The sequence below is a fragment of the Notamacropus eugenii genome, chromosome 3 (assembly GCF_028372415.1).
Source record: "Notamacropus eugenii isolate mMacEug1 chromosome 3, mMacEug1.pri_v2, whole genome shotgun sequence".
Lineage (NCBI taxonomy): Eukaryota > Metazoa > Chordata > Mammalia > Diprotodontia > Macropodidae > Notamacropus > Notamacropus eugenii.
In genome coordinates, this window is record NC_092874.1 from 334,346,811 (window position 1) to 334,374,610 (window position 27,800).

A 27,800-nucleotide genomic window follows, 5' to 3' on the forward strand; every position below is an offset into this window, starting at 1 on the left:
TAGTTTCCCTAACATTCAATTTCCACATCTCTCAAATAGAAATATTATTTTGGGGGTATAAGGAGTTAGTGGTGGTTGGATTTGGGAGGAGTTGAGGAGCTCCTCAAGAGCTGCCTAGTCCCATCAATATGAATTCCCTTTATAACTCACCTGACAAATGACCATTCATCCACCTTTTGTTTTAAAACCTCCAGTGAGGGAGAAACTACCACTTCTGCAGGCAGTCCATTTCTTTCAATGGTCATTTTTCCCTTACATAAAATCTAAATCTGCCTTACTGCAAATTCTATCCATGACTCTTATATCTACCCATGGGGGTAAAGTCGAATTAAATCTTGATTCCTATTCCACCTGGCATTTCAAATTTTTGCAGACAACTACTGTGTTTCCCCTAACCGATGTCAATTTTTGGAAAATGTCCCTCTTTCCTTTCATTTTTCCTCATGTGGCATGATCTCAAGCCTTTCACTACCCTGGTCACTCCCTTTTGGATATTCTCCAAAGAATATCAAGGCTTTCCTAAAATGTGGTGCCCACAACAACAACACTGTTGGATGACTAACTTTGATAGACTTAGCTCTTCTCAGCCATGCAAGGATCTAAGACAACTGCAAAAGACTCACAATGGAAAATGCTGTCCACATCCAGAGAAAGAACTATGGAGTCTGAAAGCAGATTGAAGCATATTATTTGCTCTCTTTTTTGTCGTTTCTTCTTTCCTGTGGTTTCTCCCATTGGTTCTAATTCTTCTTTATAACACAAGTAATGTGAAATATGTTTAATATGAATGTATATGTATAACCTATATCAGATTGCACACCATCTTGAGGAGGGGAAGAGGATGTGGTCTCTCAATGACAGAGTATAATAGGTTCATCACTTGTTCCTGGACACTATGAATCTCAAGGCAAACTAAGATCACATCAACCTTTCGGACCATGATGTTCCACTGATGAATCACACTGAGTATGCAGCACACTAAAACACCCAGATACTTTTCAGGGTCGTTGCTCTCTAGCCATCTTGTCCCCATTTTGGATTTGTTAGATTGATTTTTTTAAACCAAATGTAAATCAAATTTCATAATAATCCCTACTATCTTTCATCTTCTTGGATGTGGCTCAGATTTTAGTCTATTGAGATCTGCCTGTATCCTGATTCTTTCATCTAATATTTTAACCAGCCCTGTCCCCCTAATTTTTGATAAAAATGTAAAACAAGAGGCAAACACATCCCTGAGGTAGGTATTCTGTTAGAGACTCCTTCTAAATTGACACTGAGCCATTATAATGACTCTTCTTTAGGTTTGGCCACTCAATCAGTTCCATCTTACTATGATAAATATGCCAAATGGTTTGCTAAAATATAGATAAATCCAGCATTTCCCTCATCAACCAGTTTAGTAAAAAAGGTCAAGGTCTCCCACTGCATCCAAGACCATCTCCAGTTGTCCTGATCTATATCTTGCCACTGGACCCAGATGATTCTGGAAGAGAAAGTGAGGCTGGTGCACAGCCCTGCCTCACTTAAATCCAATTTGCTTGCATGTCATGGCATCACCTCCCTGATGTCATAGTCCCCTTCTGACAATGAAGGACAAACAACAACACTGTCAAAAAAAGAAACAGACTAGCCTGGCATGACCTGTTTTGGTGATCATTAACTACTCCTTTAATAATATGTTCTAGAATTTTACCAGGAATCGAAGTTAAGTACATTAGCCCATAATTTATGGATTCGATTTTCTTCCCATTTTTCAAAATTGGGACATTTGATCTTTTCTAGTCCCAAGGCACTTTTATTTGGGTAGTTAACTAGAAGGTAGATCAACAACAGCAGTAGATAGACCTAGAAATTCATTCCAGATAAAAATCTAAGAAATACCAAAACCTGCAGTTTCAAATGTCAATACACAGGGTATGGGTAACAAGCACAGGGAGTCAATGATCCTAAAGTCAAGAGGCAAATTTGACTTTGTAGGTCCATTGAGACTTCACAGAATGAAATCTAGTTTTAGAAAGGTAAGCCTTATTCAAAAGGAACAGACAAGGTTGACAAGAGCAAAGGAAAAGTAGCACTGAATTTTACAAGAAACCCTGATGGGGAGATCTAAGGGTCAGAGAGGTAAGCATGGTGGAGATCCTATGGGTGAAGATCAGTGGAGACAGAAACAGAACTGAAATTATCATCAGAATATGCTACAGACCACTTGGACAGAAAAGGAAATACAAGAAGACATTTAGGAAATAGACTAGAAGCCTGGTATGGAGGCATAATATAGTAGTAATGGGGGATTTGAATTATCTGAACATCTGCTGCCAAAAGTTGTACAGTCAATAATGTCTGGACTTGTATTAATGATAATTTCATCCTTCCAAAGGTAGAGGAAGTAACAAAGGGAAATGCTATTTTGTAGCTCATCTTTGCCAACAAGGAGAAACTGGTTGCTGCAGTGAATTTGATGAGAACTTTGTGGGAAAAGTGCCAGCCTAGTCTTAAGAGCTGGCGACAGGAAAGAAGAGAAAATCAGGGCACAGTCACAAATGTAGGCCAGATTGTAGGAAAGTAAAAGCATATTTCTCAACATTTTATTTAAAGTTTTGAGTTCCAGATTTTATCCCTCTTTCCCTCCTCTCCCCCTTCCCTGATATGGTAAGCAATCAGATGTAGGTGATACATGTGCAATTATGTAAAACATTTCCATATTAGTTATTTTGTACAAGAAGAATCAAAAGAAAAGAAATGAAGGAAAGAGTGAAAAAAATAGCATGCTTCAGTATCTATTCAATCAATATCAGTTCTTTCTCTGGAGGCAGATAGTATGCATGAGTGCTTTGAGATTTTTCTTGGATCGTTGCTGAGGGAAGCTAAGTCATTCACAATTCTTCACTGAACAATATTGCTGTTACTGTATACAATGTTCTCCTGGTTCTGTTCACTTCACTCTGTATCAGTTCATGTAAGCCTTTCCAGATTTTTCTGAAATCATCCTGCTTGTCATTTCTTTAAGCACAATAATATTCCATTACAATCATATACCACAGCTTGGTTAGCCATGACCTAAATGAAGGGCATTCCCAATTTTTAGCCACCACAAAAAGAGGTGCTATAAATATTTTTGTACAAATAGGACCTTAAGAAAACATATTTCAAAGAGAAAAGATAGGTAGGATCTCATGCCCTTAGAACTTTAAGAAAACATATTTCAAAGAGAAAAAACATGTAGGATCTCATGATCTAAAATTCTATCAGGAAAGTTAGTCCTATAGGAAAAGGAAACTCTACAGAATGAAATTCAGAAGACATTAATAGAAACAATTATAACGGGGGGAAATGGCCTTTGTCTAAAGAGATGAGAGTGAATGTCCAGAGAATTTATCAATTAGCTTAGATGGAAAAAAAAAAAAGAGAGATGTAGAAGATGGGAAGCAAAGGCGGATGTAGCTATGGAAGAATAATGCCAGGAACTTAGAATGAGTTGAGATTGGTGAGAAAATATATGGGCATTATAATCTAAAAAAACCCCAAAAAACCCAAACCTATATATTGGGGAAAGAGGCATCATGGTATAGTGACTTGGAAAGATCTGCATCCAAGTCCCTCCGCTGCCCCACAAACTGGCTCTGTGACCCTGGACCATTCACTTAATTTCTAGTCTGAGGCTAGTCTCTAGGACCTTAGAAGAAGGAGCAGAACGCTTGCTTATTTATACCAGTACAGGCAGCTCTTCTTGACTTGTTCCCTACATAGGTCTAAACTCTCTTACTCCCTGAAAAACTGAGGGGAAGAGAAATATTAAAGAAGAGAAAAGATTACAGTTCATGGTGGATGACACTGGATAAAACAAAACAAAACTGCTTAATGCTTATTTGTCTTCTAATTCTTTTCCTCCAAGGAGAGTAATCTTTGGACTGGAACAGAGAGAATAAAAAATGGCCAACAAGGAGTTGAGACCCAAGGTATATAGGAAGATGGGAAGGCACTGCTGAGCTTCCCATGATGAGGTGCAGTCCTCAGGCCCACATCAATAACATTCCCTGATCTTCAAAATACTGGAAATTAGGAGAAGTGATGCTGGACTGGATAAACACCAATATTGTCCTAATTTAAAAAAAAAAAAGGACAGGGGAGATACCTGTAAACTATAGTGACTGGGACTAGGAGGTGATAGCACTAGTGTAGCCTGTCCTGCCCTGGTCAGTTCTGGGTACTTTGGAATGAGTATATTCAATGGTCATAATTTCTGGTTTACAGGAATCATATATTTCAAATCCAATTAAGTCAATAGTTGGTGTCCTCAGTTCTTCCATTCAGAGAGAAGGTACAGTTCTTTCCACACATAAAATTAATGGAGGAACAAGCAGCTCTTTTGGGCCACTATCTCAGTAATACAATAAAGTAATAGAAGGCAATTTCCTTTGGAAAGTAATCTGTATGGGGCAGAAAGGTGTTGGACACACAGAGAGTGAATATTTATTTACATTTAGATCTATTTTTGAAGTTTCCATGGTATCTTTTTTTCCCCACCAATGAAACCTCAGGACATTCTTTCCTGTTCTTTATGAAATACGGGAAATCCTATAACAGGGGTGGGTGAGTGGGGAGGGAGAGGAGATGGCCTCACCAAGTAGCTCCCTCCCAGGCTCCTTGAATTAGAGGTGCTTAGGTCATGACTGCTTCTACTTATCAGAAGAGGGAGGGCAAAGAGGGTCTGGCTCTACTGCAGAGGTCAAGTTATCTAATCCTGCTTCCCACTTTCTTTCAAGCTTCATAAAACTCCTGCTACAAAAAAGAAAATAAAACTCCACATCCTGACTACAGTAACTCCAATGCCAAAATAATCCCTTGCATTTGTTATGACATTTTGCACTTTTCAAAGTGCTTTTCACTTCATTATTTCATGAAAGTATCACTAAAAGCCTGGGAAGTTAGCAGGTCAGAGACTTTTGTTCACTTTCTATAAGTGAGGAAATTAATGATCAGAGAGCTGTGACTGACTTCCCTATGGTTATATAGCTATTTAACACGAAGGTTAGAGTACCTCCTAATTTTCAGCACTACATTCTATCCACTGCAACATACCATCTCCTTATCACCCCTTAAAAATAAAGGAAGAGTTTGCTTCATCCTATCATCATAGAGCCCCATTAGGCTACAGATAACAAATAATAGATTCTACTTCTTAATCAATGTTTTTAAAATATATAGATAATGAACCCTTTAACACTGTCAAAAAAAAAAAAAATAAGGGAAGAGGATGTCTTCCCTGTCTTTACTGGGAAGTTTGTGACTTTGGGTGTTGCATTGGACTCAGGAGTCATCAAATCTTGGTTTTGGTCCCAGTTTCCTTTCCTTACATAAAGGCAAGAAGGACTTTGCTATGGTAATAGGAATCAGACACAATTGTTTGTGTCCTCCGCACCAGGGTTTTGGGACCTTCTTTGCATTTACAAAAGACAATTTTACATGGCAGGATATGATGGGAATAGAAGGAAATAGGCTTGATGCAGAGGAAGACTCCTGAGTCTTCACTACCTCACCCAATGGGCACAGAGACAGCTTGGGGCTGACAGCGACAGGGATATGATGGGAGCCTCACTCAGTAACAGGGGAGAAAGCAAGGTGTTCAAGCTATAACCCAGGGCAGTTTTCTCTATAATCTCCTCAGAGGCATAGGTTAGGAGGCAAGAAACCGCCCAGAGAGGCATTCTAGAGAAAACACAAAGAAGGCCTCCCTCCAGGGTCACAAGAGCCAGTTCTAGTATCCACCCCAAAACTTATTCCCTGGGGAGGAGATGATTTTCAATTGGTTTTTGAGTTAGGAATCATAATAACAATGGGAACAGCAGCTGACATTTACACAGCACCTACTAAGTGCCAGGCCTTTCACTAAGTGCTTCACAACCATTATCTCATTTGATTGTCGCAACAACACTGCAAGGGAGGTGCTATTATTATCTCATATTACAGAAGAAAAAAATGAGGCAAATCAAGGTTAAGTGATTGCCCAGGGCCATACAGCTAATAAGTGTCTGATCCTGAACTCGGGTCTTCCTGACCCAACACGATCCACACGCAGCTGCCCTTTAAATTACACAGATTTTCCTGTTTGGGTTTTTTTTTGTTGTTGTTAATATCATTCCATTTAATTAAAAAAATGTGATTTCTGGTGATTTACCAATGGATAGGGCTCAAGCTAAGACTATATTTCCTTTTCTTCTACAATGAATCCAATCATAGTGAGGGCCCTCAGAGTGGAAGACTCCCCATCACATGTAAAGTGGGGGTAACAGGACCCCTACCAGCTGTATGCAATCTCTAAATTACTACACGAAGGTATCCTACTCTTACTGTTGTATTGTAGTTGCTACCCAAGGGAAGGTAAAGCCAGAGAGTCCAGCAGGCCCTCAGCAAATATGAAGTAGGAGAGGTCTGGAGAGGTCTTTAGGCTCCCATTTTTTCTTCCTCCTTCTTCAGGCTGCCGAGGCCCATCTCTCATCAGTCAAAGAACTATTCTACTGAAGTAATTTACAGTGTGTATATTTATTTGGGAATACTGTCTTTCACTTCTCAGGGTGTAGCTGCACTACAATAGAAGAGTCTCGAAAGTAGGGAGTGCAATTCTAGGCATCAGTGGAGGGACTCTACCACACAGGCTATTAGACTGAATGTAATGCTGTCCTTGCTGGCTTTTCTAGTCAAGGGTAGAAATAAAAACAATTCACGTACCTATAGCCCACTAATCAAGGCCAGGACACACTGCTAGTCCCAATGTACAAGAGGACATTCCTTAGTTGGAGCAGTGCCAGTACTTATCCCATCAGTGGGATAAGTGCTTAGTAACATCCTGCTCCAGGTGATAAGATGTCACGGGAACACCTAGCTGAAGGACTTCTCTCTTTATCTGGGGTAGAGTGTGAGGATTATGGGAGAGGGTGTGTGAGTTATATGTACTTTGTTTTGCTAGGACACCCCCACCAGAGCCACCTAAGACCTCATATATTTTTCTCTTTCACGCTTTGTGGGCAGTACAAACACATCCCACTGTAATCCAGGCGTCTGGCTGTAGTCTCCTGTTTAGGTTACAGAGAGGTGTGGTACTGTTTGCCCAGAGATAACGGACTATCTCAAACCTTGGCAACAAGGCCTCCTTCCCCAAACAGAATTTGTGTTTACCCTGCCTCAATGTGAGGAGGGTTTTGCAGGATTGCTAAAGACTCCTTGGGACTGGCTCTGGGCTACCAGCAACCACAGCAGGCAGGAAGGATTCCATTGCCACCAGCTACTGTTGCCTTCTTCATATATACAAAGCCACTCTCCTGGGTTCATTCAGACAGATTGGACAAGGCCCTATAAACACTTGGGAAATTTGGTTCCTTGAGACTACTCCTGGTCTATGTTAGTTCAGAGAGCAAAAGTTTTACTTCTGACTGTTGGAAATACCCTGTGTGACTGTGGACAAGCTTACACAGAAAGGACACCTTTATTTTTTGTTATCTCCTCTTCTTAAAAAATTATTATTTTTAGCATTCATTTAAAATTTTTTTCAGTTCTAAAATTTGCTCTCCCTCTCACCCCAAATGAGTAAAAATGCTCCCAAGCAGCACTGGCCATTTACCCAATGAGAAGGCAAGACGTGATCTCAATTATAAGTGTTAAGAAAGGATGTCTTTAAATGAGGATGTTGGACCATATGAACTTTTTTCTAATTTTTTAAATTTTACACTTAAATATAAAATGAGAAAAGGAAAAAAACTGCTACGTACACAGCAGACCCTAAGAGAGGACTCAGTATAAAACAAATTTCTATTTCAAGAAAGCCTACATAAGAAATATCACACTTTGTTTTCCAAACTACTTTTCTTTGCTTCCTTATTGGTTTTTTCTTGTTCTCTGTTGAATACTTTTACTTTTTTTTTCTCCCCCCACCCTAAAATGGTTACAATTATGCAAGGATATACATACTTAGATATCTATAAGCATGGACATATATACAAATATACACTCATACACATACAAGTAACACCATACTATATTTATTTCCACTTGTCATCGGTTTCTCTGAAGGTGGATAGCATCTTCCTTCATAAGTGCAAGTCTTTCCATGTTTTTCTAAATCTATCAGCTCATCATGTCCTACACCACAACAATATTTCTTTCTGGATTCAAACATCAGAGCATATGATCTCCAGGGTCAATCTGCATCTAACATTCCATGATTCTGGTTTATACTATCATTTGGATGGGTCTCTTTGAATCTGGGATGATGCTTAGAGACAGGTATCGGGATTCAGCACAGCACTTGGTATGTAGCAGGTGTTAAATCCATGCTGAATGCTGAATGAATGGAAGAACAAATGCTTATCACTACAGCTCTCAACCACTTATTTGTTGCTCCAGGCCCACTTTATCTATCTAGATTGTTAACTTCATAAGGACAGGGAGTTTCTTCAGCTGTCAAAGGAGGAAAATGGCCTCTACCTCCTGGGAGTGCCTGAGGATCAAATGAGATGGTATCTATAAAGCACTTAGTATGGTGTCTGGCACACAGTAGGTGCTATAGTAAATGCTATTATCATGATCATGCTGCTTGTGGTTTTTCCTTCAACCTCCAGTACTTAGTACAGTAGTAGGAGTCAATCCAACCTAATGAAGCCCTCTTCCTCAAAGCAGCTACTTTATCTACTTCATATATGTTATTGCTTTGCCCCCTACCTGGAATGCTGTCCAGATGTCTATTTCCCACAATCAATCCAAAACTTTTGAAATCTTGCTGAATTTTTAGTTACAATGGTTGTATGAACAGTTGTATTCCAGCCCTATCCAAAGACCTCCTGCAAAGATCTAAAAAGAGCACCAGAACAAAGAAAGATGGAGAAATCCAAAAAGAAACTACACTATGTGCCTTTATCAAGTCTAAGGCACACAAAAGACAGACAATGCCTTCGTTCCTGTGGGCACTAGAAAAGGGGCATAGCCAGAAAAGCCAGCATGCATACTATAGACAAAAAAGCCAGATGCTTTTTTCTAGAACAGAAATGAGATGCTGCAGGGACACCCGATGCTTAGACAGTTCAGTATCCAAGGGCTAGAAGACTGGAATCTTTTCTCAAATGAAGATGTTCCAGGGTGCAGTGCTCAAAGCACGAGCCCTAGGGACACTGGAAATTTGAAGCACTCTGACCTGAGGAACTTCAGAAAGCCCCAAAGACCACATCACTCTGAATGCAATCTGAAGTGAGAGGGGAGCTGGCGGAAAAGAGAGGGGAAGGGACCAGGTTAGAGAGAGAAGGGTACCAAAATCAGAACTCTGGAGAGCAGACACAACAGGGAAAGTGGAAGACAGCAGTAACCTAGACAATCAGGACCAAACAAGGACCATCTGAAAGTGTGGGAAGGGGTGGAACCCAGATGTGGCACAGGTTCCCTAATCAGGAACTGAGGCTGGAGAAATGAATAATTAAAAAAAGATTTCAAACACTACAGAGAAATATTATGGATTCAGGGATACCCAAGACTCAAAAAGTAATTCCACAACAACCACGAATAGGGCATTAAAAAAAATGTCTTGGTAACAAGGATCTAAAAAAGAATGAAGCAAGAGATTAAAAAAAATTATAATTGAAATGAGATCTCTGGAGAAAAAGTATTAAAAGGTAAAGATATAGCTCAGAACAGAAGACAGAAAATCTTACTTTACTCAAGAAACAGACTCCAGGAAAATTGAAATAGACCAAACAGAAATCAATGACTTCATGAGACAAGAAATATTAGATTAAAAAAATAGAAGAAAATGGTGTTCAAAAATTGACATGGAAAACAGGTCAAGGAAAGATCATTTAAAATCATATTGAAAAAAAAAGCCTAGATTCCATTATTTCAAGAAATCATAATAAGAATTCCCCAGATCTATTAAAATGAGAGGGCATATATAGAAGCAATCCACAGGCCAACTCTTGAAAGAAATCCCTCAAATAAAAACTTCCAGGAATGTCATTGTTAAAACTCAAAGATTCCAAATCAAAGAAAAAGTACTGTAGGGAGACTGAATATCATAGTCAGGGTCACATAAGACTTTGCAGTAGCTGCTACAATGGAGAACATATTCAAATGTTATACACCAAAAGGTAAAGGATAAAGGATTACAACCAAATGTAATTTTCCTTGCAACATAGAGTATAATTCTACAGTTAAAAAAATTAGAACAGAGGGCATGCAAACATTCTTGATGAAAAGAACTTTGAAACGCACACTCAGCAATCAGGAGAAATCTAAAAAACAAAATACACTTGCACAATCAGAATGGGGCTAAATAATGATGAATGTTTACAATACAATACAACAGAAGAAGAGATATATAACCCATGAGAACACAAGGTCATGAAGGAGTTAAATAATAAAAAAAGGTATTTTGGTCTGTTTGATGGTCTTGAGAGGAAAGAAAATGTAAATAAGAAAGGAGGAAGAAGGACTGGTAGAACTTATTTCTCATAAATGGGTTATGCTAGAAATGACTTTACAAATATTGAGGAAGGAGGGCAATAACCAGGCTTCCCATGAACCTCACTCTAATCTGAATCAGACAAAGGAGGGTTGAATCAATGCATATGTGCATAAGCACAGAGCATGCACACACACAAACACAGGAATCAAGAGAAACTGAGTTCAAATCTGACCTTAGATACTTACTAGTTTGTGTGACCCTGAGCAAGTCACTTATCCCCAACTGCCTTTAAAATCATTGATCACTAAGTTATCTTGTTTGCCAGTGTCTTTCTTGACACATGTGTGAATGCATGTATGCATGTGTATATGCTTTCTCCATATCTCTTACTATGTGCTCTTTGAGAGTAAAAACCCTGACTTCTACTTCTATCTCCCACAGTACACATCATGGAAATCATGATAGAGTAGATTCCTAATATGAGCCTTAATTAATGCACAATAATAACTTTATTCTAATTAACTTGATCTATGTGATTTTGCTAGGCTGTTTGTTTTCCAGAAATAGGTGCAATTTACTGCCTCTGACTCTCTCTCAAAATCCAATGCCCCTCACTGCTGTCCTTCTGAGTCAGCATCCGTCTCCCCAGGTACCAACAATGTGGGCAAGCTGTCATTTTTTCCCCTAAAATATAAAGGAAAACAAAAGGCCTCTAGCGTTCCATGACCTCCATCTCTCTCCACATTGAATCTCTCCCCCAGGTGGCTAATTAGTGAAGTTAAGTGTGAGGAAATCAGAGGACGGGGGAAAAAAGAACCCTAGGCTAGGCACAATGGTGACATTCAAAAAGTCTGCAGAGAAAGAAATGGATAAGAATATAGACTTTGTCACCAGTGTAGAAATATAATGATTCCTTCTCAACTACCTCAGAGTCAGTCTCCTGAGTCTCAAACTGACATGAACCAAACTGTTCTAAGCCACAGGCCATGGTTTAGGAATTGGGCTTCAGGTAGATCTGTTCTTTCCATTTCCTCGGTAATCACAGTCTCAGGTTAGAGGTGAGAGTGAGGGGAGGTAGAAGAACTCCCCCTATTTCTCTGCTTCTAGCTATAAGCATCACCCTGGCACCCTGACCACTGGTGAGAGAGAAACTGCCAATCAATCCCTGTTAACAAGGAGAGTCAATATTGCTGACAGCCAGAGCATTTTTCTTTGCTTTTGTTAGTTTCATTAAATATAGGACATAACACAAAAAAATTAAGAAGGAAACAGAAAGCAAAGTGAAGTGGTCCAACAGGTACCTTTGCAAATGTTAATTCTGAAGCTTCAGTAACAATAGATTGGAGAGGAGAGAGACTGGAAGAAAGGCCTATTAAGAGACAGGTACAAGAGTCTAGGTCAGAGATGCAGAAGGCCTAAGCCAGGGTATTGGCTGCATGAGTAAAAAAAAGTGGTTGGGTGCAAGAGATGGTGTAGAGGTAAAGTGGACAAAAATCCTTGCCAAGAGCAAAGATCTAGAGTTATAACTCTGAGGCTTCCTAGGCTAACCTCATTTTACAGATGAGGAGACTCAGGTGGATGAATTTGAACCCAGGTACTCTAACACCAGAGCCAGTGAACGTTGTTCAGTCATTTTCAGTCATGCCCTAGTCTTCATGACCCCATTTGGGGTTCTACTGGCAATGATACTAAAGTGGTTTGCCATTTCCTTCTCCAGCTTATTTTATAGATGAGGAACAGAGGTACTGTCCAGGATCACACAACTAGTAAATGATTAAGGCTGGATTGGAACTTAGGGAAATGACTCTTCAGGACTCCAGGCCCAGCACTCTATCCACTGCATCACCTAGCTGTCAATGAGTGTTCCCCTAATATAAAGAACAAAGGAGAGAAATCAAAGAAAATTCTAAACAAGGTGATGAATCTGTATGACTGGAAGATGGTTAAAGCCCTTAACATGAATGGCGAAGTTTGGAGAATGGCAGGTGTGGGGAGGATGATCAGTTCTGTTTGGGCATGGTGAGTTTAAGGTGCTAGCAGCCAGAATTACATGCCTGGAGCTCAGGGAAGAAACTATAGCTAGATATATAGATTTGAGAGTTATCAGATGAGTTCACCAGAGAGCTCACCAGGGAAACAAGAGGCCAAGACAGAGCTTTAGGAGAACCCATACTTAGAAGACAGGATGAAGACTGATGAGTCATCAAAGGATCACACCAACAGATAAGAAAGAGGAGAGACTAGAGAAGAAATGTCAGATTCCAAAGAGATAAGGAATAAGTAAGAGAAGAAATGGAGTCAGTGAATGCAGACATATTTAAAGACATAGCTCAATAGTTTATGGGGACAAGAAGACGCAGATTTTAACGACATAGGAGACTCTGGCATGTCTGAAGCCAGTTAGGAAATAAATAGTTGATAGACAGTTGACAGACAAAGATCTGAGGTGGAGGATGATTGAAGATGCAATCTGCTGGAGATCAAGCAAACATGTAGAGGGGTTGCTCAGAGACTAGAGGAAAAGCAAAGGTGAACAAAGATCTATAGGGGATTGAAGGTATGAGGAAAGAATAGATGGCCCCTTAAAGGAAGAAATGAGGCTATCACCTGAGGAGAGGGGCTGGGTTGGTCTAGTGGGGATGAAGGAAAGACTTTATAATAATAACTGTGGGGAATGTGATAATCTGCCAGGGAAGAATAAAAGGACTGTTGTGTAATAATCTCAGATGAGATTAAAGGACATGAATGACATTATGGTATCCTTAGCATGTTCAGTAACATAGGAGTAGGAGCAGAGATGGTTGAAGGGGGAAGGGGGAGCTGTAACCCAAGGTTGAGGATTGGAAAGGTTTCAATGAATCAGACACAACTCAGACAAAGGATTCAAGGGTGAAGAGGAATGTACAGTTGAACATAACTGGAGGAACAAAATTGAAGAAAGGAAAGGGAGACCGGCTTGGGGAGAAAAGGAGGAGATGGGGTGGATGGAGGTCACAGTTAGGATTAAGAACAGTTAAGAGAAACGAGATAGAGTGAGAATACAAATACAGAGGTTCAAGAGATTTTGAAAGGGGAATTTCAACAGTATCATGGAAGTGGTACAATTGTGGGTGATGGAGAGATCTAAGGTTTGACCTATGGGTGATTAAAGTAAAGTCCTTTAGCTCATGAGAATTGTAAAAGTTAAAGAATTTGAAGGGCAAGGTGTTTGAGGGTACCTTCTCTCACTGGCAAGTTGTTCTTGGAACCTACATTTTGAAGAAGGATTAAGACCAGCCACCCTTCTTTCTGCAGACTTGTGCCACCTCTGCACATGTAACTCTCCCTACTCTCTTTCCTATTTCCCTTTTCAGGTCCCTTTTATGTGTTATCTTCCTTCATTAGAATAATTAGAAGAAGTTCCTTGAGGGCAAGGGCTGTCTTTCTTTTTGCTTCTATCTAAGCACAGTGGGCAGCTAGGTAGCACAGTGATAGAGCACTGGACTTGGATTCAGAAAGATCTGAGTTCAAATCTAGCCTCAGACACTTACTAGCTTGTGCCCTGGGCACATGGGCCCCATTCTGACCATACAAAGTGATGGGAGTAGGCAGTGACCACAGCAACAGACAATTATTTGAGCTACCAGTTTAGGAAAGAGGGCACCTGTTCAGAAACAAGCCAGAAATATCTTATGGCACTGGAAAAGCTCTAGACTGGAAATTTTGAGTTCTGCCCAAATTAGTATGTCCCTCTTTTCTTTACGAAGGCAGTTGGCTGGTGCAGTGGATAGAGCACTGGGCCTGGAGTCAGGAAGACCCAACTTCCTTTGTCCAAATCTGGCCTCAGAGACTTAATGAGGTATGTGACCCTGAGCAAGTCACTTAACCCTACTTGCCTCAGTTTCCTGATCTGTAAAATGAGCTGGAGAAGGGAATGGCAAACGACTCTAGCATCTCTGTCTAGAAAACCCCAACTGAGTTCACACAGACATGACTGAAAATGAACAACAACAAATTTCTTCCTAAAGTCCTAGGAGTTGTTCACTTGAAAGGCAGTGATAGCAAGCAAGCAAAAGAGAAGTTTAGGGGCAGATGGAGGGGTCATTTGTTCTACTTAGTTTGTAGGCTGCCAGGAATATGGTCAGGTTATATAAGATGAGTTCAATAATACAAAATGGTGGGATTGGTAAGGAAGGAAGCTGTTACAATTTCCTCACAGTTGACTCTTCAAAAAGCAGCACTTGATTGCGGAGTAATTGGACAAACAGGACTGACTGGGAAGAAAGAAACAAGCCAATTGCACTAGAAACAGCCAATCCAGGAAATAAGGTTTCATAACAACGGAGTCACATACAAAGCTTTCTGCCAGTCCACTGTCTTCCAACAAAGTCAATCTGACCAGTTTCTTCACTGCTTACTCTCATCCACCGAGCTTTCTGCTTCGCAAAAATTATTCACAGGTTTCTAGGTTATCATATAAATACTTGATTCTCTGCCCAATCCCTGTGCTCCAGGGCTGCTGAACCAAAAGACTGAAGCTCTGAATAACACAGAAAAGCATTTACAACAGTCATCTGGTTCAATGGTACTCATATTTTAAAAGCATTCTACTTTTTAACACAGCATAAAAATCTTTAAACTGCTGTTCTATAGTATCAGGTCAAATCTGGATTTCAGGACCCCATTCTAATTACTCAACCTTATCTTTAATTGCCCCAGTCAGATAAGTTGCCCACTATACATGTTCCCAACTAACTTCACTCCTTTGTGGAAACTATTCCCCTTCCATAGAATGCCCTTCTCTCTTCTTTCATTATCCAAGCCTTATCATCTGTCCTCAGCTCAAGTTCCCCCTTCATGAAGTCAGTGAGTCAGGTTCTGGGTTTCTGTATTTGTATCCCCAGGTCCTGGCACAGTGGCTGGCACCTAGCAGGCACTAAATAAATGTTTGTTGATTTACTGATTGGTTATTCAAGATTCTATTATGTGTATACCTGTGGGCAGCTAGGTGGTGCAGTGGATAGAACACCAGTGCAGGAGTCAGGAGGACCTGAGTTCAAATCTCAGCTCAGATACTTGACACTCACTAGCTGTGTGACCTTGGGCAAGTCACTTAACCCCAATTGCCTCATCCTGGGTCATCTTCAGTCATCCTGATGAATATCTGGTCACTGGAATCAGATGGCTCTGGAGGAGAAGTGAGGCTGGTGACCTACATAGCCCTCCCTCACTCAAAACAAGGTCAAGTGCAAGTCATGTCATGAGTTCTCTGATGGCATGGTCTTCAGCAACAAAGGACAAACACACATGTGGATATTTGTTATCATCTACCTACATATATAGGCATCTGTATGTATCTATATGTATGTGTATGTGTATATATAGAACTTTGGATTTGCAACATGAGAGATGCTGGCATAGGACCATTCAGCACGGCGTGCCCACATCAGAAAGGGTCCTGGGCTCTATGAGCAAAGCAGAATTGAGACAGCACAAAGTAAAAGTAGGATGCGCAGATTTGGGGTATCCACCCCAAATATTCATATGGACTATCTGAGCCTGGTCTGTGGTAGAGCATTCTGAGCTCACATTGGTCTGATCAGTCAGTCAGACACACTGAAACTTCACTTTATTATGGTGATGTCATTTTGGTCTTCCTCGAAAACAAGGGACACCAACCAACCAACCAAACACACACACACACACACACACACACACACACACACACACACACACACACACACTTCTAGTCAAAAACTGTCAAAAGGGAGGGACAAACCTTAAGGCATTTTGATGTGCCAGGTGTTCCTTCAGGGCATCCTGAAGCGTTGTTTGCAAAGACTGGGAAACAATAAACACAAAACCTTCTGTGTGCCTCTTGTCATTCCTCTGACAGGCACTTGGCTAGGGAGACGAGGCTCAGACCCTCAGCACTGGACCCTCTCACCCTTCTACTGCTATGGGCTATCACCACCATGTATCCAACTTGCCCAGGTCAATTTAGCACTTGCTTCAGGCCAGTAGGCAAGAGGTTGACGATTTCTCTGCATATTGGCTCCATTTTCTTCCTTTTTTTTTTTTTTAAAAAAAATACAACAAGTTAGCCTTTTTCATTACTAAATTAACATGAACAAATCCAAAAATTTCAATATATAAAGCACAGAAATGAGGATTTTATATGAAAAGATTAACTTTCATCGTGTGAAATGCATGTTAAATATAATGACAGTAACAAAACTACCCTGCTTCTATGGGTCACAGGGCCCGTTTTCCAATAGTACTAATTCATGGAGACCCAGCTAAGGTCCTAGGGAGAAACTCTAACCAAAACTAGCCTAAATCAAAGAAAGAAGGCTCAGAATCTCTCTTACCCATATTCAAAACCAGCAGGAGAATTGAGGGGAAGAAAGTCACTGGTTTGATCTATCTCCTGGTCTCAACTCTTAGCAAACTTAGGAATCTAGAAAAATTTGTCTCTGGGGCTCTCTCCACCCCTTTTATTACTCTTCTCCCTTGCTAATCTGTTCTATAATAGCCTGTTCCAGCAGGGAACAGCTCTAAATTGAATCCTGTAAAGATAGTAGCAGATAGTGGCTTAAAAGGATTCCAGGGCCATCTGTATTATACAAATGTAGGAACATTTTTGTATACATGTATGTATGTGTGTATGTATATATGTATGTATTTCAAACATTTTATTGGTGTCTTTTTTTTTTTTTAACACAACAGATATTTCTCAAAGAAACATCTATATTTTAACAAGGGACACAAATTTAGCCTTCCAAAGCTAAGGATATTAATCTTTAATGGTACAAATTTCAGCACTGTGGCAGTGAGGGAGGCTTTCTCAACCTCGACAATACAGAAGAGATCTATTGTGCCTTAAAAAAGCTTATGCCCTAACTGGGAAGACAAAATGAATGCACCCAATACAATTAGGAACATAAAAAATACTACATGACTAAATCTTACATTACGTGGTCGAAACCACTGATACCATAAGCATTCAGGGCACAGACCTGCAGAGGCTAGACAAGTAAATCAGAAGGAGGTGGGGCTTGAAGGGCAAGTAGGATTTGATTAGCTAATTAGTGAAGAATTCAGGCTCTGCTATTTACTCTGTGCGACCTTGGGAAAGTTATCTCCCCTTTCCAAGTCTCTGTTTCTTTTTATAGAATTTTATGGAAATGAGGTCAGATTAAGTGATCTCTAAGGTCCCTTCTAACTAAATCCAACATTCTTACATATCTTTCTGGGGCCATGACAAGACACTGAGCCCCTTCTACCTTCAACTTTGTCATTTTCCAGTTTTTCTTCCCTATTTTAACAAAACATACTGTCACAGATATCAAAAAAGTTGCTTTGTGATCTTCAAAGTGACCTAGGAAAGACTTATACGAACTGATGCAAAGTGAGGTGAGCAGAACCAGGAGAGTATTGTACATAGTAACAGCAACATTGTGCGATGGTGAACTATGAATAACTTCTCAGCAGTACAATGATCCAAGACAATTCTGAAAGACTCAAGATGGAAAATGCTACCCACATCCAGAGAAAGAACTATGGAGTCTGAATGCAGATCAAAGCATATGATTTTCACTTTACCTTTTTCGTGCTTTATTCTTTTTGATATGTTTCTTCTTTCACAATTTGACTAATGTGGAAATGTTTTCCATAACTATACATATGTAATCTATCCACCTTATGATGGAGGGGAGAAGAGAAGGAGGGACAAAATTGGAACTTAAAATTTTTTTAAATGAATATTGAAAATTGCCTTTACATGTAATTAGAAAAAATAAAATACTACATAACAACAAAACAAACCCCAAAGTGACTCAGAATCAACTTAGGTGTTCTCTCTCACTCTCTAACAAGTGAGCTATTTTCATCCAGCACAGACACAATATGGAGGAACATAAGTGCCACAGAGTCATCTATTAAAACCAACATCAGGGCAGAACAGAAGAGAACTTTCAGATTTGCATTTTCTTGGCAGCAAAGAGCATGGTGAGCTCAGGGAAACCAGATCCTAATCCCCACCCCCACTGGCAGCACCGAGTCCCACTGTGACACTGCGCTCTGTAACAGCACTTTGGACATGAAAGAATGTTGTTGCCTATGGAAAGAATTCACCTTAAACTATGTGATAAGCACCTGTTTTAACATAATTGTTATGCCTTGGTCATAAGATAGCTGTAATTACATAACTGAATAAAACAGTCCTGCTGAAGACCCCCTTAACAGGGCTGACTCACATAGGGGAATTCATTCTCATTTTATCTGGACACTAGGGAACCTTCCCCCTAGATCCATCTTCACTCACTCCATTTCTAGAGAAAAAAAAAGATTGAAATAGGAGAACACCTTTAATTAAAATTAGGACTAGTTCAATGCTTATCTTCTCTGTTAAGAGCAACTATTTCTTGAAACATTCTGTACTTTTTTGGCACAGCACAATCCTCAAATGTTCAGACACCGTGCAGTGGTAGAAATGAGGAGAAAGAAACCGGAATCTCAGAGAAGGGAGCTCAAGGCAAAACAGTGAAACTAAAATGTGTGGTAAAGCTGGAAGGGGACCTTTCAGACTATCTAGTTCAAACCTTTTATTTTGTAGAGAAAGGTAAGGAGAGCCAGAGAGGGGAAATAAGCTTCCTAAGGTCATACAGTTAGTGGAACACAAGAGACTAAAGCTCAGACCCTCCAACTCCCAGCTCTGTGTTCTGATCACAAGAAGACTAACTCTTCCTTAAAGACAAAAGGCTCTGACAACCTCATTCAGAAAAAAGTGCTAGGGTTTTAATATTACACCCTCCTAGTAATATTTACATTTTAAAAATAAAAAGCAGAGGAAGGGCAATGCTTTACTCAAAGAAAAGGATCATCAGTGGTGGAATTCTCAGCTTTCACAAGGGGGTCTTGTGAGACTGTCAGGTGTCACACTATACCACTGATCTTGGCAACTTCAGAGGACCTGAGATATTCATTTTTGAGGGAACCTGAAAAGGCAGAAGTACACTTTGTTCTTCCTACTCATGCATGTTTACATTTTATTACCGTAATAACTGCAAAAGTTAAAAAAAAAAAACTACAGCTCTGGGCAGGTACATTCTGTGTGGGCAGTAATGGGAATTCAAGTCCTTGAGATTTTCAGCCATCACTGAACCTGCTCCAGCTGTAGCCTCAGCTGCTTCTGGGAGAGTAAAGAGTGGATGGAACCCAGGGCTTCTTAAAACAAATAGCCAGAAGTAGCCACCCAGCCTTTGTTTTAAAATTTCTTTACTGAGGGGAAGCCTGTTAAGTTCTTAAGGTAGTCCATTCATTCCTCTGTGGGATAATGCTAATGTAGAAGGTTTTTCCTAAATCTAAAACTTCTTTTTTTTATAAAAGAACTTCTCATCTTCTCTAACATATTTCTTAGCCTATCCCATGACCCTAGCCACCAAACTCTGAATTAGAAACTAATGAAGTAGTCAGTAGTACATCAATTATTTGATGCCCAAATTAGAAGAGCAAGTACCTTTGGCCTAACCTGAATAGTATAGAAACAATATCTATTTAGAACACCATTAAGTTCTTTTCACCCAAGGTCTTGCCTCCACCTTTAACTCCAAATAGGCAGGACTAGCTCTACACATAAGCAGAACAAATGATCATCTACATTGCAGAGGTTTACAAGAGACCCATATCTGAAAATATCTCTCTACCAACCCTGAATATTCTACTACTTCTGCTTTGGGTTAAGATACTATGCCCTCCCTGGTAAATGGGTATATTACACATTAATCCACTGGTCCCAATGAGTAAATTACTCTGAATTCAGTTACCAAATTACATAGCTGTCACCTTCTGTGACTTTGAGGAAATGGGTCAGGTTCAATTAATGGAGAAAGTACAGTGCTGGGTAGGTGGAATAAGGGTTCTGAATGCCTGGGGTGGGAGTAGAGAGGAACAGACCATAACTAAGGGCTACTAAAGACAAATTCTGCCCAGAGGAGGAGGGAGGCTGCAAAGGACAGATTCACTCCAGGTAATGCAGAAAATCTGATATACCTGGGAGTTAAGTTCAGGTCACCTTCTGTTTCCAGAGGGGTACTATTTTGGTTCATCTTTCAGAGGTGGTTGGAGGGCAGAAGTTGCTAGAAGTAGAAGGATGGAATATACAATGATTTCTGAAGCTCTAAATACAGTAAGAAAGCTGATGTTTCTTAAGAAAGATGACACAAAAGAAAAGATTAGTCAGTGGGTGGATTATCTGTTTTTCCTTTGATTTTAAGAGTGTATATCCTTGGAGACTGCCAGAGAGACAGAATGAAAATAATGGTCAGAATGAAGTTTTTGTTTCATCTAGGGATTTTGTTTATTCATGCTATTTATCTCTGGCCCTATTAGCATAGACCATAATCAGGGAAGTAAATGTGAAGGATACGAAGAAATTAGACTGTGATCTAAAGAGACCAAAATTCTCTGCTACCAACTAGCTGGTGACCTTTGGGAAGATAATTTCTCTTTTCCCTGGATCTTAGCTTCCTCCTCATGGAGCAAAGGGGCCTGAGCTGCACTAGGTGGTTGGTCACCAAGGTCGTTCTGGCACTCACTTTCTAACTCAACATCAAGACCCCTAGCACCTTCGATTCTCCAAGAGCACTATTCTCATCCTACTTATTCCTTAGTCTAGCGATAGAGATCACTACAGTTACACACATTTTGCAGAGAGATAAAAGAAACTGAGATTTGTATGTTTCTACATTTTGAACCTCCCGAGTAGAATCTACAATACCTAGATTTGAATCTTGCCTTGAACTTTTGCTGGTTATGTAATCAGGAGTGTGTAATTTAATCTCTCTGAGCCTCAGTTTTCTCATCTGTAAAATGGAGTGATGAAATTCTCCATTCCAGTACATTCTCCATCTCCAGTTCAAATATATTCTAGATACCCAACAGATTCATTGTGAAGAGAGCATTTTTGTAAACCTTAAAGCACTACTTAAATGTGAGTTATTATTTAATATATATCCCCTATTAGTCTTCCAGGTACTATACCATTAAATTTTATTTTATTTTTTTTGCTATTTAAATTAAAAACAGGTTTACTTGTTTGTTTGTGGGGTTTTTTGGGGGGGGAGGAAACAACTGGGGGAGTTGGGAAGAATTACCCTTGAGGAAAAGCTGAAACACATCAAAAAGGCAGGAGAAGGGAATACAAAAAGGGGCCAGAAAGTACTATGCTGGGAGATGGATAGGATAGGATGGTCTCCAAAAGAGGGCTGCTCAAAGACAAGTCATTGGCTTACCAGTGAGACCTGAGGAAGTTCAGCAGCAGGACAATGATGCCCAGACAGGAACATGCAACATAGGGAGACCCAAAGGCCCGGCTCAGCTTGCGTGTTCTGTATTCCCATCTTGCAACCTACATATGAGAAAGAAGAGGAAAAGGAGAAAATATTTTAGGAAATCCTGCCAACCCATTTTGTGTGAACGTTTAGTGACTTTAGCAAAAATACATTCACATCAACAAATATGTCATATTTATTCATGAAAATAGATGACTTAAAGATCTCTATTCTGGCAACATAGGTTGATGTTGTATGGCTGGGGACACTTCCCTATGACGAACCGACTATCTAGAACATAGTCAAGGACTGAAAAGGAAACAAAAAAAAGTCCTTGGAGCAGCCAAGCAGGGATAAAGTTCATGCCTTTCACTCAGAGGTCTTCATTTAGAGTCAACTGACTTTTAGTTTATAGACAATATTAGAAGCTTTAGTTATCTGTATTCCCAGACTAGAGCAAATTAGAAAGGACATCAGCTGCTACTGCAAATATGAGTGTTATGTACTGCAGATAAAAGAAAGCAAAAAAGCATAGTCTTTTGGGCAAGGGTTGGTCTATCTCCGAAATAAATTAACAGCTTAAGTAATGTTGTAATCGAGTGGTGGTGGGTGGTATAATTAAGCTATTTAGGTGGAGTGAATTATTTCCAAGTGCTTTAGAATCACCATTTACATCCAGAAATGAGTATGCTAATTACAAATCCTGTTTATCTATTAGAACAGGCTAAGGACCTTCATTAGATGACACATACTACTATGTGTGTTTAAAAGCAAAAAAAAAAAAAATACACTGAAAATGCATATTCTATAATTTAGACTTTATATTCATTCAGGCTGGTGTCGGGGAAAGAGCTCTGAACAGATCTAGATTCCAATTCTTGCTCTGTGACTTACTAGCCACAAGACCTTGAGCTCGTCACAAAGAATCACAGGGCTGGAAGACACTTAGAGGTCAGCTGGTCCAACTCCAAATCTGATCAAGAATCCCTTTCTTAAGATCTCCAACAATACAGCCTCCACCTAAAGACCTCCAGGAAGGAAGAGCCTAGTAATTCCTGAGGAAGCATCTTCCATATATCTCTAATAATTAAGTTTTTCCTTACATCATTGAAACTCTCAGCTTTATTCTCATACTAAAGTCACAAAGACGTTCTAAAGAACTGCATGTTACATATACATCTCAGATTCAACAAAGTCAAAACAGAATTCATTTTCCTCTCAAACTCATCCATCTTTCTAACTTCCTTATCTCTCACCAGCCTCCTAGTCATCCATGTTGGCAACCTTGAGAATCCGCTTCAGCTTTTCACTCTCATCATTCCTGAGATCATCAGTTGCCAGGGTTTTTCACTTCCAATCCCTTCTCTCCACTCACACTACCACTACTATGACCCTCATTACTCCTCATCTGAATTATTGCAGTTGTCCCTTAATTAACTTCTCTGCATCAGATCTCTTTCGTTCAAATTTATCCTCCACACGGGCACCATAAGTGATGTACCTAAAGCACAGGAACATTTCGTTGCTCAAGAAGCCCCTATGATAAGAAGCTATGATAAAACCCAAACTCCTCTGGTGGACATTTAAAACCCTTCAAAAGCTGTTTTGTGCCAATCTTTTCAGGCTTATTGCATATTACCCTCCATCTACTCTACCTTCTAGCCAGGCTGGTCCATGCGATGTTCCTCATACAGGACATTTCATCTCTTGTCTCTGCCTTCCCCTGTCTGTTTTGCATGCCTGAAATGCATGCCTTCTTCATCTCTGTTTCTTGAGTTCTCTACCTTCCTTCAAGGTTTGGCTCAAGTATCCTCGAGCTACAGCCTACATGAAGCTACTGCCTACCCCCACCAGGTGTTAGTGCCTATCCCCTAATTACTTTCCACCTACTTCTCTGTGTGCATGTTGCTTCTTCTTTCCTCCCCCATGAAGCTGGTGGAGCAGTGGATAGAATACTGAGCCTGGAGTCAGAAAGACTTGAGTTCAAATTTAGCCTCCTATATAAGCTGTGTAACCCTGGGCAAATCACTTAAGCTTCATTTGTCTCAGTTTCCTCAAATGTAAAATGGGGGTAGTAATAGCACCTCCTTCACAGGGATGTTGTGAGGATCAGATGACATAGTATCTGTAAAAGTACATAGCACACTTGGCACATAGTATTTAAAGACTTCCTCCCTTCCTCCCTTTCCAATGGAATGTAAGCTCCGTGAAGGCAGCAGCTGTTTTGTTTTGGCCTCTGTATTCCAAATGACTAGCAGGCTGCCTGGCACACAGAATTTTTATTAAATTTTGAATAATAGTTTCTACAGACTAAATGTGATAGATATCTCACAACTATGTATTACTATTTTCAAATTTATAAAATGCAAACTCATTTGTAAAGTAATACTGAATTCCTGAGAGCATTTAGTCATCATGTATTTTCTCAACAACAATTATCATATGAAGGTCTGAATAACTTTGGAAACCATGGTAATGGAAAGAACGACAGATGAGTGGAAAGAAATCAAGAGACCTGTAGTTGAGCCCTCTCTCCCACTAACTAGCTGGATGACCTTGCAGGTCAGTGTACCTGTCTGAGTCTCAGCTGCCTCACTTGTAAAATTATACTCTCCTGGAGTTGTAGGGGCTCTCAGAGGTCATCTCTGGGATGATACAAGGATAAATGCCTTTGAACACTTTGGTTCAAAGAATCAACTGCACAAGTACTGAAAATTTGACTAGACAAATGTAGAAAAAAAGTTGGATCTCACTAATAAATCAAAGAGATTCAACTTAAAACAACTCTGATATACCACCCCAAAACCTCAATGGAAGGAAAAATTCCCAAAGAGAACTATCCAAAAGTGGAAACAAAGGGATCTTGGTTCAAATATGAATTGGACTAGATGGCCTTCTGCCAGCTCTGAGCTGCTATGATTAGAGAAAAGGGTAAAATTTAAAAAAAAAAATCTTTTTTCCTCATATGGCTGAAGTAGAAAAAGTACTGAGAACAGACTGTTGAGTCGTTTTCAGTTGTGTCCAATTGTTTGTGACCCCATTCAGGGTTTTCTTGGCAAAGCTACTGGAATGATTTGCTGTTTCCTTCTCCAGCTCAATTTACAGAAAAGGAACTGAGGCATGCAAAGTTAAGTGATTTATCCAGGGTCACATAGCTAGTAAGTGTCTGAGGCTGGATTTGAACTCAGAAAGATGAGTCTTCCTGACTCCAGACTTGGCACTCTGGAAACAAAGGACCTAGGTTTAAATGCTGGCTCTGATACTAACTGCACAACCTTGGGCAAAGACACCTTGAATCTGGTCCAAACTTACCTGTCCAACATCATTTCTTTCTTCCCAGAAACGCTGGGAATGCTCCCTCCATTTAGGTACATCTCAACTGTCCGTAAACAACTCATGTGAGTCACCACTTTTGAACTTTGTCCACACTGTTCATCTCACCTGGAATGTCCTTTCCCATCCACCCTACCTAATCAAGTCCAGGTCTAATCGCACCTCCTCCATGAACCCTACCAAAAATGTTTCAGTCCACAATGACTATTGCCAAAACTTTTTTTATAAACTTGGAGTCTATGATGGCATGTGTGGGACAGCTAGGTGCACAGCGGATAGAGTGACAGGCCTGGAATCAGGAAGACTCATCTTCCTGCATTCAAATCCAGCCTCAGACACTTCCTAGTTGTGTGACCCTAGGCAAGCCACCTTCTCTGCCTCAGGTCCCTCATCTGTAAAATGAGCTGGAGAAGGAAATGGCAAACCACTCCAGTATCTTTGCCAAGAAAACCCCAAATGCGGTCATGAAGTCAGACATGATTGAAATGACAGAACAACGGCATTCTCACTTGGGCTGTAGGTATGATTGTGTCTAAATTCCAAAGATAAAGTTATCAGGGTATAGATTTCAGTTAAAGTTGGGTGTTCCCCGAAGTGAATTAGGTGGAAAAGCTATTAGTTCATTTTGGAGAATTCAATAATTAATTCCATGAAGTAAGCGGCCCAAAAATATATTCTATTGCCAGGGATCCACCCCTAAATTGGGCAGTTGATCCTTCAGGGTAGCATGCTTCTGGCCACCTTGAAGTATGCTTGAATGAACTCCAGACAAGGAGTCACATAATATGGGGAAGGGAAAGGTAGTCTCTCCTATTTCTCTAAATCTCTTCAGTGGGAACAGGCTTAGGGGTGTGAGGGGCATCAAAGCTAAAGTTTAAAGCAACATCTTAGCCTAGTACCACAACTCTTTTTGGTTTTTTTTTTTTTTTTGGAGGGGAGGCTGTATTTAAACTCAGGTCTTTTTTGGGTTTTATTTTTGGAAGGGGTAAGGGATCACCAACTCTTGAACGGATGGGGGGAGGGAAAGAGGGACAGAACTTGAATGGGAAAAATTACATATTTATTTTTCACTAACCTCTAACTGAAGTTAGAACAAAAACTTACTACAACTGGAGTTTAACTCAAAAAGTCTTTTAGAATTCTGGTGCTCCTTGAGAGAAACCCTTGTAAAGTGAGCTGTAGAAACTATGATTCCATATGCAACAACATTTTAGCAAATTGGAATTTTTAACACTTATAACCATCAGAACAGAAAATTCAAATCAACTGTACATCAAATATGACGTGTTTGTGGCCACATCAAAGACCATCTGGAGTTTAATGTTCTTATTCAAGCTAAGCAACAATAATTTTCACACTGATAACTTCAAGAAATAAAATTTAACTTTACTTTGTCTACATTTTAAATGTTTTTTCTCATTACTTAGTGTATTAATAAAGCACAAATATTACTATATCACAATTTTTATTTTAATATTTATATTTCCCTATAGTTTCTTTTGTACTCCTATGTATTTTATTTTACGCATTTAAAAATATTGTGTTGAGAAAGGGGCTTCACCAAATGGCCAAAGGGGTGAAATCCACAAAAGTGATTAAGTACCCCTGGCTTAACAGGGAGAAATGAGAGGTGTAGCCTGAGACTTTCATCCTGTTGATCTATTAGTAGGCTGGTAAGCCTGCCAGTGTTCTGAGGAATCGGTAACCATAATTAACAACAGTGACTAGCATTTATATAGTGGCTACTGTGTGCCTGGCACTATGTTAATTAAGTACTTTACAAATGTTTTCTTGTTCCTGAAACACTCTAGCTATTTCAACTATTGACCTTTCTAGCTAAAATTCCACCTTCAGGAAGCCTTCCTGAACCCCTCAATTCTAGCACCTTCTCTCTATTAATTATTAAATGTTTATGGGTTATTGATTATCTCAGTTGAACCTTATGAAAACCCTGGGAGGTACAAGCTATTATTATTCCCACCTTAGTGGAGGAAACTGAGGCCACATTTGAACTCAGGTCAACCTGACTCCAAACCCAGAGCTCAATCCACTATGCCATCTAATAAATATGTGGTTTGGGGAAAGTATCCAAATGGTACTCATGGCGGACAGCAAGACAGTAAAGCATAGTATGGCCTGGAGATAGGCAGATTTAGGGCAACAGGCAAGTTTGCACTAACTTAGATATCAGTAAAAGCCCATCTTCAGGAATGGAAGACCAATTCAAACCGCCCATCCTTAGGATAGTGGAACAGTCAACAGTATTGTCCTTGGGTGCAAAGGGTGCACATTTTAATAGAGTGCCTCCCAGGAGCTGTGATAGGAGTTTCATGCGGACAGCAAGGTGGGGGGCTGGAGAGCTGCTGTTGAGAAGGAGTAAACAGGTTGAAGCTAGATCCCCTTCCTCCTTCCCTTTTCATCACAGACCCTCCTCTTTTCTCCGAATACTGTATTTACAAGGTGATCTTTTGGCAGCACACCAGGCTGGCCCCTTTAAGAAGGGTCTAAGAGGCTATGTGCTGGAAACATAGTTCCTTGTGGAGGTTTCTTATAAGAATGCCTTGAGCCCTGCAGAAATTAGGATTATAAAACATGAAAATAAAAGTTGGGGGAATCCTAAAGAGAATTAGAGCAGATGGTAAAAGAGCCTCAGGCTTGTTCTATTACTTACCCCACCCTGCAAACTAATTCTTGTGGAGTGACATTAAGTA

The 27,800-nt window shown here is 40.0% G+C and overlaps 1 protein-coding gene across 5 annotated transcripts in view; it reads right to left on the reverse strand.

The window, feature by feature from the left end:
- Positions 1 to 27,800, reverse strand: part of PEMT (phosphatidylethanolamine N-methyltransferase) — a 185,071-nt gene that overhangs the window by 57,410 nt on the left and 99,861 nt on the right. For all 5 annotated transcript variants that reach the window (XM_072597076.1, XM_072597072.1, XM_072597073.1 and 2 more), the window contains one exon: positions 21,718 to 21,833. In XM_072597076.1, the coding sequence (XP_072453177.1) occupies positions 21,718 to 21,833 (116 nt within the window). The remainder of the gene's footprint in view (positions 1 to 21,717; positions 21,834 to 27,800) is intronic.